This window comes from Annulohypoxylon truncatum (genome assembly GCF_022578515.1).
Source record: "Annulohypoxylon truncatum strain CBS 140777 unplaced genomic scaffold F4807scaffold_18, whole genome shotgun sequence".
Lineage (NCBI taxonomy): Eukaryota > Fungi > Ascomycota > Sordariomycetes > Xylariales > Hypoxylaceae > Annulohypoxylon > Annulohypoxylon truncatum.
The window spans coordinates 680,963-695,063 of record NW_025953804.1 but is presented as its reverse complement, the minus strand read 5'-3'; the positions used below and the strand labels follow the sequence as shown (position 1 = coordinate 695,063).

General features: G+C 37.0%; 4 protein-coding genes across 4 annotated transcripts; all 4 read left to right on the top strand.

Moving 5' to 3' along the window:
- Positions 1–4,747: 4,747 nt before the first annotated feature.
- F4807DRAFT_103879 (uncharacterized protein) lies at positions 4,748–5,738 on the top strand. Its single transcript, XM_047992667.1, has 3 exons — positions 4,748–5,157; positions 5,225–5,387; positions 5,521–5,738. The coding sequence occupies exons 1-3, from the start codon at positions 5,027–5,029 to the stop codon at positions 5,668–5,670; spliced, it is 444 nt and encodes a 147-aa protein (XP_047853860.1). The 5' UTR covers positions 4,748–5,026; the 3' UTR covers positions 5,671–5,738.
- Positions 5,739–6,099: 361 nt separating this feature from the next.
- On the top strand, positions 6,100–9,247 carry F4807DRAFT_103797 (EF-hand). The gene has a single exon (XM_047992666.1). It carries the CDS (start codon positions 6,313–6,315, stop codon positions 9,181–9,183), a length of 2,871 nt encoding a protein of 956 aa, XP_047853859.1. The 5' UTR covers positions 6,100–6,312; the 3' UTR covers positions 9,184–9,247.
- Positions 9,248–10,356: 1,109 nt separating this feature from the next.
- F4807DRAFT_467887 (uncharacterized protein) lies at positions 10,357–11,830 on the top strand (the record flags this gene model as incomplete). Its single annotated transcript, XM_048002547.1, has 3 exons — positions 10,357–10,756; positions 10,959–11,295; positions 11,454–11,830. 3 exons carry the CDS (start codon positions 10,357–10,359, stop codon positions 11,578–11,580), a joined length of 864 nt encoding a protein of 287 aa, XP_047853858.1. The 3' UTR covers positions 11,581–11,830.
- A 27-nt stretch (positions 11,831–11,857) lies between these two features.
- On the top strand, positions 11,858–13,594 carry F4807DRAFT_428054 (GroES-like protein). The gene is made up of 4 exons (XM_047998235.1): positions 11,858–12,250; positions 12,304–12,368; positions 12,434–12,677; positions 12,742–13,594. The coding sequence occupies exons 1-4, from the start codon at positions 12,226–12,228 to the stop codon at positions 13,413–13,415; spliced, it is 1,008 nt and encodes a 335-aa protein (XP_047853857.1). The 5' UTR covers positions 11,858–12,225; the 3' UTR covers positions 13,416–13,594.
- The last annotated feature ends 507 nt before the right edge of the window (positions 13,595–14,101 follow it).

The window sequence follows — 14,101 nt, the reverse complement described above, 5'->3', positions numbered from 1 at the left end:
ATTTAATATTAAAAACTTAACTTTTAATTTTATTTTAAAACATATAATTTAATACTTTTATAATTAAATTAAATTTAATATTTATATAAATATTTATTATTTTATAATTATAAAAGAATATATATTATTAATAAATATAAATATTTTATTAAATAAAAATTAATATTAATACGTTATAAATTTAAATTTAAATTATATATTAATATATTATATAAATAATTTAAATTAAAAATATATAAAATTAATTATTTTAATATTAAAAAATTATTATTAATTAAAATTAATTTATAAATTATAATTTAATTTATTTTATAAAATGTTTTTTTTTATAACGATTTAAAGTTAATAATTTACGTTTAAGCGTTATATAATAAATGTTTAATTTTTTTTAATATTATATTATTTTATATTAAACTTTAAAACATATTTAATTAAAAAATAAATTTTAAATTAAATGTTAATATTGGAAATTATTAACATTATTAAATAATTATTATTAATTAAATTTATTTTAAAAATGTCGTTTATATAATTAATAATAACCGTATTTTATTAATACGGTATAATATTATAATAAAACTTTTTAAATTAATATTATAAAAAATATATATTAAGGAATATAATTAATTTAAAATTTATATATTCGATAATAATTTATAATATATTATTAAATTTAAATTTTTTAATAAATAAATATATAACGTTTATATTTATATAATTTCATTTAACATTAACTTTATTATTTTATTTTATTAATATTTTATTAATAATATATATTTAATATTTTTTATTAATTTTTTAATAATAAATATATAAACGTATAAGTTAATTTTATTTAAATAATTTTTACCGGATAAAGTTTATAATAAATATAAAATTAAATTATAATTTAAATAAAGTAAGTTTATATTAATTTTAAATTATAATAAATTATTATAAATTTAATAATAATAATATTAAAAATTATATATTAAAATTAATTTTATATTATTAAATAATAAATTATAATAACTTTAATAATTATAATTAAAAATATATAAAAGTATATAAAAAATTAATAAAATATATAATAATTTTAATTTATTAAATAATTTAATTAATTCTTTTTATTTAAATAAAAATAAAGCGAAATTAAAGTTATAATTTAAAAAGAAAATAATTATAAAAATAAAATAATTAATATTTTTTTTTATTAATATTTTAATAAGTTTTTTTTTTATATTAATTATAATTTAAAAGTTAATATTATTATTTATAAGTTTTCGTTTTATATTATTTATAATATAACGTGTATATACGTTATTTAATAATATTAATTAAAAGGTGGAAAATTAAATTATATTTTAAATTTAAATAATAATATTTTACTTTAAAATTTAACGGTACCCATTTAACGTTTAAAAATATTTATTTAATATTTAAATATATTTATTTAATATTTAAATGTATTTATCCGATATTTAAAAATATATGTTTAATATTTATTTAATATTTAAAAGTATTTATTTTTATGTTTAATATTTACTTAATATAAAGGTATTTATTTTTATATTTAATATTTATTTAATATTTAAAAGTATATATTTATTAAAAATATTTATTTAATACCGGGGATATTTATTTAATATTTAAATATATTTATTTAATGTTTAAAAAATATTATTTAATAACGTTTAATAAATTAAATTTAATATTTCGCTTAAATTTAATAATGTTTTTTAATATTTAATAATATTCGTTTAAAATTAAAGTTTATTTAATATTAAATATTAATTCGGTAATAATTTAACGGTTAATTTAATATTAAGAAATATAATATTAATTTATATTAAAGTTTATTTAATATTAATATAAATTATAATAACTTGTTATAAATATTAAAATTAATTTATTAATTAAATGAATTTTATATTAATTAAATGTTAACTTATAATAAACGAAATAATATATTTAATAATTTATTTTAATTTAAATTCGGATTTGGTTTTTATAATGCCCGGATATAGTTCGAAATATAATATTAATATAAATTATTAAATATTATTTATTTATTATTATTATAATATTTAATAATGTTATTTTCTTAGTTATTATTTTTAATAATATTAAATTAAAAGTTAATTTTTATTTATTTATATAATAATATATATTAATATATTTTTTTAAAAAATTAATATATTTAATTTAACGACGAAATTAAGCTAGGTTTTATAAATTAAATATTTATTTATAAATATAATAAGAAATAATATATTTTCGTTATTTTTATTTTTATGAAAATATAAAACGAAAAAAATAAAATATTAAGTTTTTATAAAGTTTATTATTTTAATAATTGTTTTATTATAATAAATATTAATTTTATTAAATAAAAAAAGTTATATATTATTAAGTTAAATAATAATATTAAAATTTAAATAAATTAAAAAATAAAATAATTTTAATATTAAATATTAAAATACTTTATTATAATAATTATACATTTATAATTATTATAATAACCGATTAATAAAAAGTTTTTAATTTTTTTAATTTAAATAAAAATAACTTATAAAAATTATATAAAATATATATTTAAATAATTTATAATATTAAATATAATATTTTAATATATTATTTAAATTATAAAAATTTAACCCGCGATTATAATAATATATTAAATATATTAAATAATTATATATTCGAATATAATAAAATTAATTTAATAAATGTATAAAATTATATAATAAATATTAAATATAAATATATATAATTTTTATTAAAAATATATAATTAATATTAAAATTAATTAATAAAAATAAAATTTATTAAATATTTATTAAAATAAAGTTTTTATATTTACACGTTATATTTTATTTTTAATATTATTATATTTATATAAAAACTTCCTTAAAACGATTAAATGTTTAACGTATTAATATTTATTTTTAATTATTAATTTTAAATAAATAAATAATATATTTATTTTTATACGAAAAAAATATTTCGTTTAAATAATTTTATATTAATTAATACGGTTTTAACGTTTTTATTAAATAAAAATAACATGAAATATACGGAAAAAATAACACGTAAAAAATAAACACGTAAAAAATAAATAAATAATAAAAAATAATTATTAATAAATAAATAATAAAAAATCGGTAATAATATTAATTAAATATTTAAATAAACGATAAATTATAAATATTAAAATCGGAATTATAATATATTATTATAACGGTTTATAATAAAAATATAATAAATTTATAAAATATTATAATAAATAAATTTAAAATTTATAATATATTAAATATATTATTATAATAAATAAAAATAAAATATAATATATAATTATAATAAATAATATAATATATTTAATAAATAATTTAATAAAAAAATTTATAAATTTTAAAAATTTTATAAATATTAATTACTTTATATAAAATTTATATAAAAATATAATAAATTTAAAACTTTATTTTTAAAAATTAAACCCTGTAAAAGTAATGACACTACAAGCCTTATACAAGACTTTATACAGCCTTGCACAGGCCTTGTTTAGCCCTACCAACTCCCGCTAAAGTAGATCGAATATCGTGGGGTGGCCCGGGGGTGGCCTAATTTTAGATCCCGAAGCGCTAACGCAAGCTTCCCGTTACCGCATCCTCACTGCTCACCTAGAGCTGGTTATTCCTAAGGCTTTACCGGCACAATGGATACTGGACTTGTACCTTAGTACTTTATATAACCTTTTCTAAACACCCACACATTATTGTTATGCTTTGTCTTTCATAAGAGTTTTTACCGTATATCCTCGAGAACAACTTATCGTATTCTTTAAGCGTGTTCTTTCACGTCGATTAGGTAATATAGATGGTAATAGAACCGGCGATATAAACGAAAATGAGACAGACCATGTAACTCATCTAATTATTGATTTAAATAGTCAAAGGTCGCAAAGAGAGCTGGTGAGATTTAGTTTAACCCCGTTTTCGTTTCCACCTCAAGGACGTTGACCAGCTCCCAATCTTGAAGATTCGTTACTACTATGTTCAATGACCTAGACTTGTTTTGGTATTTACATGATAAGTCTGCGACTTGGCACCGTGGTCACACTCCTGGGTTACATTTATACACTCGGCTTGTATACTATCTATCTAGCAAGGCACTATCTCTCTCAACATTATCGATGGTATAATATTATATTTTATTAAAGTAAATCACACCAACCAGATGGAAGGTCAATGGGTATCTCTTCAGTTAACACAAGACTACATTCTTCGCAAAACGGGTATATATGGTAATAGGCAAACGATTTTCAGGTGGGTAACAAGAAATCTAACCAACCAAAACCAGGCTTTTAGTAAAGTTGAGTGGACCCTGGGGACTGTTGGTAGTAAAGTGATAATTTTTGATGGAGTTGTAGTCTGGTGGCAACCCAAAATATATCTAAACCGAGATGCTTGGATAATTTTAATTAAATAATCCGGGGGAGAAGGTGTCATCTATAATGTTCTTAGCCTGGGCGGTGTACTTGGCACGAGTTTAGTACTGATCGTCTACCAACCTCCAGTAAACGCGGTGAATTTACGCGACGAAATGCATGGATAAACGAAGATGAGTAAGAAAAACATCTATGTGTGAATCGTTCTGATGATATTGACTAACCGTTCCTCACATGGCTAGGCGGGTAAGCCAATGTAGGGCACGTATAAAGGGGAGTCTCGTCGTTCTGGGAAATGGGCGGTCGGTTACTTCTCCACTAGGACCTTTTGAATAGATTTATTGATTTACACGAGCTCGACCGAAGTGCTGATCACCGGGAATAGGAGTCGAAAAGTTATTTCTTGACCTTCCCTTTTTCCGTTGTTCTATTAACCCATAGGTCGGGATTTATAATAATGGGTCTTATTAGAATTATATAGACCTAGAAAGACTCACATTATGAGGACGACACCACTTGCTTCGAATCTCATCGATAGCCTAAGTCTCTCTTCGCCGTGTTAAGCGCTTTAAACCATACAAAGACCTCCGAATATTCAAGATGAAGCTGTCAGGTGCATCATTTGTTAGCGTCGTCGTCGCCGCTGGCCTCGCGCACGCGCAAGGCACTGCCTCTCAGTTCTCTGTTACTGGATTCTCTGCTGGAGCTACACCACATTCGTCAGTTGGACAGTGAGTCAACGTTCAATCATCACTCGGTCTTAATGAATGAACCTAATTGTGGCTAACCCTCTTGAAGCGCTAGCCTCAGTGTTTCGTTGGACGGCAAAGGCGAAGCGAAATGCGTTATAAGCACGCCTACTTATCAAAAGTTTCCTAATATCGAAAAGACTCCGTGCGCCGATTCGGCGACGTCCTTCAGCCTGACCCGAACGGCCGACTCCGGTGCCGATTTGGAAATTGTACGTAACATCATGTTCCTTTGGTCCCTTTGCCGGATTTCCTTGTCAAACTTGATTAAGAGCTGCCGCGTCCGAGATTGGCCTTGAATCATTCAGGTTCTCTTAAGAAATCAGCCACTAACTGTTACTAAAGTGGCGCGAAGTATCGCCGGGCGTCGTCGCCCATGGCAAGCATACCATCCTGGCGAAGGAGATCGCTTGGCAGAACCAACAACCTAACCCGAACGGTGCGATAGAGGCCTATGTTGGACCTGACAGCTTCACCTTCCCGGTTGAGAAATAGGTATATATATATCTAAAGAAATGTTGAATATCGTAGGAGGAGATGGGATATATATTGGAAGTAGACTTTGGTTTGAAGAACGTTTTGTGTTAGTGGTGATCCTCTATTCTATTAGGTAGATTTTGAAACTAGACCTTTAGAGATCTATCTTTGTTTTGCTTCTTGATAGAAAATCGTGAAAAGTGAAATATTTGCATAGGTATGGAATCTGGATGATTCTGTAAGTTGTTGACATTATCATCGTAATAGTTAAATCCCTATGCGATAGGATGGGCAATATTGAATGTACCCACATCTTACGGTGACATCAGCTGAATGCAATATTGTGGGCACCCGCTAGCACCACTAGCTTAAGTAATCAGATAGGTACCCGCTTTTAGGTTCCAGGTTGGACGCATTTGCATATCAATTTATCACTACCTACCTAGTAGTACCTACTATATCATCACCATCACCAACTTATTTTCGTCCACCAAACAAAGGGCAAAATAGAAGAAACAAGGTAATTTCGGTAGGCCCTCACGGAAATGCTCTGCAATGCGCCATGATCGTCTACCACTCCTTCTCTGAGTTATTCCTCATCTTTTCATCACCCTAAGAGCATTTACGTCGTTTATCCGCCATGAATGTTGCCCATTCATCATGGCGCATTTGTCCTCTTCTCCAATCGCTTCAGCCTTGACCCGACCGCGCATAGCCATCGCTGTAGTTTCTGCCGTCACAACAGTGTCCTTAGGCTATTATTATTACCATGTCCAGTACAACAATAACGGTTCCGAATCCGATCTCGATCTCGCTTCTACTGGTCCCGGTTTGCACCGCCGAAATGCCCTGAGACGACCTCGTCGGTCCTCTCAGCGTCGCGACGATTCCTCCGAGTCCGATTCCCATGGTGATGAAAATGCCGAGACAACCACTTCCGTTCCTAATCCAGAATCTCACTCTCATCCCGATGACCAGAACCCGGATGAATGGTACAACGACAGCGGCCAAGCCCCGCGCCAGCGCACTGGCGAGAACATAGTAACCCTCCTGTTCCGAGTATCTGAGGATAACGCGAGGCGCAATGCCTATGTGCACCGTGGCTGCCAGTGCAATGGCTGCGGTATGGTGCCCATACGCGGTATTCGATATCGATGCGCCAACTGCGCCGACTTTGATCTATGCGAAGTCTGCGAATCTCAAGGCCTACACAACAAGACCCATGTCTTCTATAAAGTCAAAGTACCCGCTCCGCCTTTTGGAACCCGGCATGTACAGCCGTCTTGGTATCCAGGTGATCCCGACAACTCGATACGTAACCTGCCACGATATCTCCTCTCTAAGTGGTCCCACGATACAGGCTTCGAACGCGTCGAGCTTGATGCTTTCTGGGAGCAGTGGACTTTCATGGCCAACACCGAGTGGAGGGATGATCCTGACGGGCTTGGCTTGGCGATGGACCGCAAAACGTTCGAGCGCTGCCTCGTTCCGTCTGGTGGCTACCGACATGCAGCGCCTAACCTAATCCATGACCGCATGTTTGCGTTTTATGATACTAACCATGACGATCTAATCGGATTCGAGGAGTTCCTACATGGTGTTTCTTACAGGAAACGAAAAGATAAGCTTAAAATGACATTTGATGGCTACGATATCGACGGTGATGGCTATGTGAGCCGACGGGACTTTTTGCGAATGTTCCGGGCCTATTACGTCCTTTACAAACAGATGCACAAGGACATCCTCGAAGGTCTCGACGACCACATGATGACGACTACTGAAGCGCAGCAACTCATCAATGGCAGACAGCCCCTGAGCAGTTTGTTCGGCAGGGAGGGTAGGGTCCCCGCAGCTGATCATTCGAGGCCGATGGAAGGCAAGATATTTCGATCAAACGGAGATGTGGAAGTCAATGATGGTAAAGGAGTCGTCAACGAAGATAAGCTAGATACGTCCGGCCGCGAGGAGATCCTCAGCAGCCTGTTCGCTCGACACAATAGCCCGGGTTTCTTCACCGAATCATTTGGGTCTTCCTCAAGGAGGCCCCAGTCCCCTAACGGAGATACTCGCTACTGGCCAGGGATAATAAACCCACCACACAACACTGTTGACCTAGCAACATTGCTCGTCGGTGATTATACGCAGCTTGACGACATCCTCGAGTCCATCCGCCATGAAGAACGTTCTCTAGGCGAGGATGCTGAGACAGGCTCCTCAGACGAAGACGGGCAGAGCGAACCCGAAGATGAGGGGATTGACGAAGTTGACGAGACCGGACAGCCTGAGAGCAATGCGGTGGACGAGGCCACGGGCTCATCCTCTACTCGGGCTATTCCGGATGCAAGCAGATTCACCAATACGTTACCAACAGAGAGCCAGCTTAGGGTGCAGCATCAGGCTATAGTTGCGAACAGTCACAACCACAGATTAGGCGCCGACAAGCGAAAGAGGGTGCTTGCAAGAAGACAGCTGCTTGAAAGATGGAAGCGACGCCAATTCTATCTAGACGAGGAAGAAGGCGCCTTACCCCCACAGGGATGGGACGAGAACCAGGATGTGCTGCTAAATTTGAACGGTATCGGTGAATCATCCAAGTCGGCGCCTCACTTTCTCTCTCCGCGGTCGAGATCATCTTCCAAGGTACGGTTCGCTGAAGACGCGGATGATTATGAGACTCGCTCCAACCCATCCACCTCTTCTCGAAGCGTACCGGAGAGATGGGGTGGGATGGAGATCCCAGACGCGGAGCGAGACGCGGGGAAGGAAATACTTTATCAAATAACGCAGCAAGCATTTAACGAGCTGCTAGACGAGATCTTCAAAAAGAAAGAGGACCTCGCCGTCCAGGCCGCAGAAACCAAGAAACTGCGCGAAAAGCACCATAAACTCATAGATACCGTCAACCTCGAAGATGAAGACGATGATTCCGAAAATCGGCCGCCCCACGAGCCTGAGCATCAGACGCACGATTCGGACCGGAGCCATCCTATCTCGGACCAGAGCTTACCTGAATTGCTTTCGACTAGCGGTTACACAATTCGTTCTCCCGAGTCGGAACATCTAACTGCGGAAACACCAAGCGACGACGACAAGGCACTGCCTATTTTTGAAGAGGGGGCCGCCCTGGAGGACGCCGAAACTTCTTCGGAGTCATCAGATCATCGTGATCCTACCCTGCCCCAGAATCGTCCCAATAGCGTCCAGCGGACCTCACCTAACGGACCCACCTCTCGAGCGGCTGAAGCCAAGCCTAAAGGCAAAATGCCCATTAATGGCTCTGGACTACCCGAAAACGCTCGGGTTGCCGAGACGAAAATCCTCGAACCTGAGCCGTCAGCCGAGATACCACACTCTACGCTCGTGACATGGAAGCGACTCAACCTCGCAGAACAGGAAGCAAGAGAAAGGGGCGGTTGGGGGAGACTGAGCTATAAGGAGTTCGAGGAGATATACCGGGAGCATGAAATCCAGGACAGCAGTCGCAATCGGCTTGATTACCTGGGCAGCTGGATTGACTTCTGCATTCCTTAGGATAATGTGCTTGAGGAGTCACTTCGCCATTTCCGATACTGCTCTTCTCGGAATAGGAACTAGTAACGGCCTATATGTACAATGCTTCTCATGTGCCTCTACATACGACCCTCACTGTATTCCATCTTTAAAATTGATGGAGATGTATATTAATTTTTCGAGCTGCGGATATCCTGTTCACGGTAGCATCGTCGTATCTCTGAATGGATGCGGATCTGTATATCACGACATCAAAAACCTGCAATTGTCTCCCTAAGTACGCCACGACTTCGTAGCCTTGTTTTAGTTTGGTGCACATTTTCGACCATCACTTCTGTCCCGGATATCACTCCATCCTATGAGACTAGAGGTGATACGCTCCCTATGGCATGCTAAGCCTTAGCCCCTAAGCAGACACACATCCATTCAACTACCCCATAATCTGGTCGGCTGATTTATCCAATAAGGGGTCCCGACTTTCGCGTTATCGAGGATAACGTCAGGAGCCAAGTATGTGTCATTATGTCAAGGAAACCAGTCACGGAATCTCAACGGCGCATTTCACCTACATCTAGATTACCATGCCATGTATCTACCAGGCTAGTAATCTTTTCTTTCTCTTTAACTCAACAGGTAAGTCACTCTCACCTATGAATATCGTCGTCGAGTACGGAGACGCTACCTTCCAGACCAGGAAATAAAACATTAAATGATTCATATATACCTACCCAGGCTGGGTTCAGTTCCGCCAGCCCCTCATATTGTGTTGAGCATATAATTTCAACCTCATTAACATCCCAATTCCTTAATTGCCGATAAGGATCAACTCAAGCTTAAAGAGGCATAATTATATGGTGTTGATGGCTCCCGCCGTAATTTATAGCTTTCATTGCTGATTCGACCTATTTTGAACCGGCTAGATCTCAGTAACTTACCTAGAATGGCATGGCAATCTGACGGGGGCATAACAGGCTGTTTCGGTTGTGCCGCGTGGGTGAAGGTTCCCTGTGGCAAAGTATGGTTCATATTGATTTGTTCATGAGAACGTCCGGGTAAATATTAGTCGACCTTCCTCATTTTTACCTAATAGGTGCCCTCGACTCTTCTGATACCCTTTCCTCTTGACGAGTACATACTAGAAGACCGTTCATATTACATATCTCCCAAGGCATTGTCGGTGGAGATAGTTCAAGCATGACTATCTTTTTGTTGTTGGGGTGGCTACTATTTTCTACATCGGCTTCAGCTGAGTGCACAAGAGAATTTCTCATAGGTGCTACCGACAAGTATGTCACGGCACAGGCTGCCGGAACCGCCAACGACGTAGTTGCACTAGCAGCACCTAATGTCACTTACACCGAAAACGAAGTTCCTAAGGCCATCCCAGAAGGTGTTTTGGCAGAATCTATTAAGATAGATCATAATCGAAGCATCCACGATACAGTCAACTGTGCAACATTCACCGAGATCATCGCTGCAACGAACCCTCATCAGTATGTCATCGGCACGCGCATACTATTCAACAGTGATAATGAAATTTCATTGATGGAATCGATTGTTACTGACGCCGGAGACTGGGCTTTCAACGCGACAGGTTGGTATGTATCAAAACTTGTAACGAGATTTATCACTTAGTTTTCCGAACGATCTCCAAATTTCCATTCCACGTTCCTAGGTATATATCAGGTCTCTAACGGTATGGCAGTGAGTGAAACAATTCCGCATCTTCGAGATCCTGCATAAGTATTCTAGAATCATATTACGAAATACTAACACAGCATACTCCGGCACTCTAGATCTCTATTGGGATTCGCTGGAAAACTGGGATCCTATCCCTGAGGAAAAGAGAGACAGTCGAGAGGTGATCAAATCAGCCGGTAATTCTTATTTTGAGCGGTTCAAGAACGAGAGCGTAGTCGTCCCTTTCGGTGTTCCCTGCTCGCGGCTGGAAGGGGGCGCATCTACCGCTCCGCTGAACATGACTGGCGATTCTTGCACGCTTGCAGGCCTACCTTCGACCCTGGTAGTCACTGATCGCCGCTTCGTCGTGGACGAGACCCTGGGTGTCGTCGACATATTCCTTGGCTTCCCTGGGCTTGACCGATCGCAAGGTCAGAAGCCGATGCCTGATAGGTAAGATAGATATATCCAGAATTCACATTGTCCTTTTTCAGCCTCCCTCGCTACTCCACCACATTTTCTGGTCCAGTTGATAGAATGTCCATCTGAAGATCCCCCGCAATAATCGAGTAAATTTCTTGAAGGAACAACTGTTAACTCCTCTTCTACAGCCATTTATTTAGGATAGAGTCAGGCAAGATCAGGTACATCCACACCGTTTCATCTTGTGTCGAAGCGGGTTGTGGGATGAATGGTACTATTCCCCCTTCGACGATAAGGCGCCTGCGGCACTTTTGAAAAAAATAAAAATAAAAAGGAGGGTATCCATCTTATACTGATTTTGGCTTGATAAATGATGAAGGGTCAGGTCTCGTGATATAGTATTAGAAGTATAGTGCTACCTGAAATTGACGTGAAAAGGGGCCGAGCTATGAAGCAATCTTTAATATGATTTTGAGAAATGATATCGAGCAACTATTTTACGCCCTCTCTACCAAATCTGACGTTTACGAGTGCTGCTACTGTAGACAACCGGTATGATTCTAATCCGTACCTACCTAGTTACCCACCAGGGATATATAATAGCGTGCGCCGGTAGGAGCTATATAAACACAGTAATTCATTTGAGTATCTCCGGCTTGACCTCTCCAATGAGAAGGGAGGACTACATGTCGTGATAATTAATAAACAATCAGTACATGTTACATCTCCAAATAATGCAACCTCGAGCCCCGCCCGCTGATATCACTTACGGTAATACCATTTCTAACGGAACTGCTCAGCCCACAATATTATCCGACCCTGCCGGCTTCGCAACTCTATATGAATTTGTCCCTGAAAACTTACAAATCCATCTAGACATCTACCTGCACAAGTCGGTAGTAAGTAAGAATAAAACTATAGAATACCACTAACTGGAACGGAAGAGTCCTTGATATCATAATGAAGGAAGCTATTGTATCTAAAGGTGCGTGCTCAACAACCAGAGCTCGTCCCTTAGGCAACATTGACATTACCTAGGCTTAAAAGTCGAGATCGTCGACTCGCCTATTCCGAAGCCTAACGCCGACCAGGTCCTTATAAAGGTACCTATATATCTACAAGATGCGTATCTGATGTCCCTATTTCTAGTACTAAGAAGCCCTAACAGGTCGTTGTGAGCGGATCCAACCCTAAAGACTGGAAATTAGCAGAATTGCGCAATGTCACCGGCAATGCGGGTGATGACATTGCTGGCGTGGTGCAAGAGGTTGGCGAAAATGTGATAGAATTTAAACCTGGGGATCGCGTTGGCGCATTTCACCAGGTTCTGCAACCACACGGATCCTACGCCGAGTATGCCATCGCATGGCAGCATGCCACTTTCCATATCCCGCCGAAGACGACATTCGAAGGTTTGAGTTGGCCACGACTATCATGTGACGCAGGAGAGTAGATATATGCTAACAAATCTATCAGAGGCCGCAGCTATCCCGTTAGCTGCTATGACGGCAGTAGTTGGGCTGTATGGCCATCTCGGTCTCCCGCAGCCGTGGACACCGGCAACCGAGTCTATGGCACTTGTTATCCATGGCGCATCCTCGGCCGTTGGCGCCTACGCCGTCCAGTTCGCCCGAAAGAGCAACATCCATCCCCTCATCTGCATAGCTGGAAAGTCTCGGCCCTACGTAGAGACGTTGATCGATCGTACCAAGGGAGACGTCGTCATCGACTACCGTGACGGGGACGACGCCGTTGTCGAAGGTCTTAAGAAAGCCTCAGCAGGACTTAAACTCCTATATGCTTTTGATGCCACGTCGGAGCACAACAGCTACGCTACCGTCAGCAAGGTCCTCGACGAAGGAGCTAAGATAACAGGGGTTTTGCCCCCAGATAACTACGAATTTCCTCCTCGTATCTCGAATTCCGTAGTTCTCGTGGGAAATATCCACACAACTGAAAAGGACTTCGGCTTTATCTACTTTAGATACATCACTCGTGCTCTGCAGGAAGGATGGTTCAAAGCACAACCCCAGGAGGTTGTACCCGGGGGCCTAGGGGGCATTAAGAAAGCATTAGAGGATCTGAAAGCTGGCAAAGCACATGCTGTAAAATACGTTTTCAGAATTGCGGATACGGAGGGAGTTGCGTAGGTGGCACTATGGCTGATAGATAGTGTGGACATGACAATCTTGCTTAAGGCTTAAACAAAATCCAAGGAAACAAATGTTACTAGTGTTGTTAGATGCGCGACCTTAGCAAATCGATCACATCATTCAACATCCCTTATACCTAGTGGCGATTAAACAATCCGAAATTTCTTTCCATCGAGCCGCCACTTATAGCTTCGTATAGCCAGCGCGTAGGACCTACCTATTCGTATACAGTAGGACTGATTACAACTTACTTTGTACCTGTTTATCTACTAGGTACCAAGATGGCGAGGCAATTGACCCAGTGCTGAATCAACTGATAGGATATTCTGAAGCTGTATTATACTGGTGATAATTGAGCGTCGACCTAACATAAGACTCCACCGAGGTGGTATTTCTTTTTTTATCATAATCGTATCAGCCATTGCTGAACTCGGTCTGTGAATAGGTATGGTGCATAAGTACTAATATTACTCCTAATATCAAAGTACTTGTAATAACAGTGTTCCCTATGAATTTACGACTACCTACCTAGAAAGCTTATCATAGTCGACTGAGGCTATAATCTGAGTCCTTATCGATCGTACGAGCGTATTAAACTCATAGTATAATGTATCTTGTAGGTCATGCTTCCATCACCCCTCGATCTTGGCAAGTCGTCGTATGTAACATGAATGAAACGACGA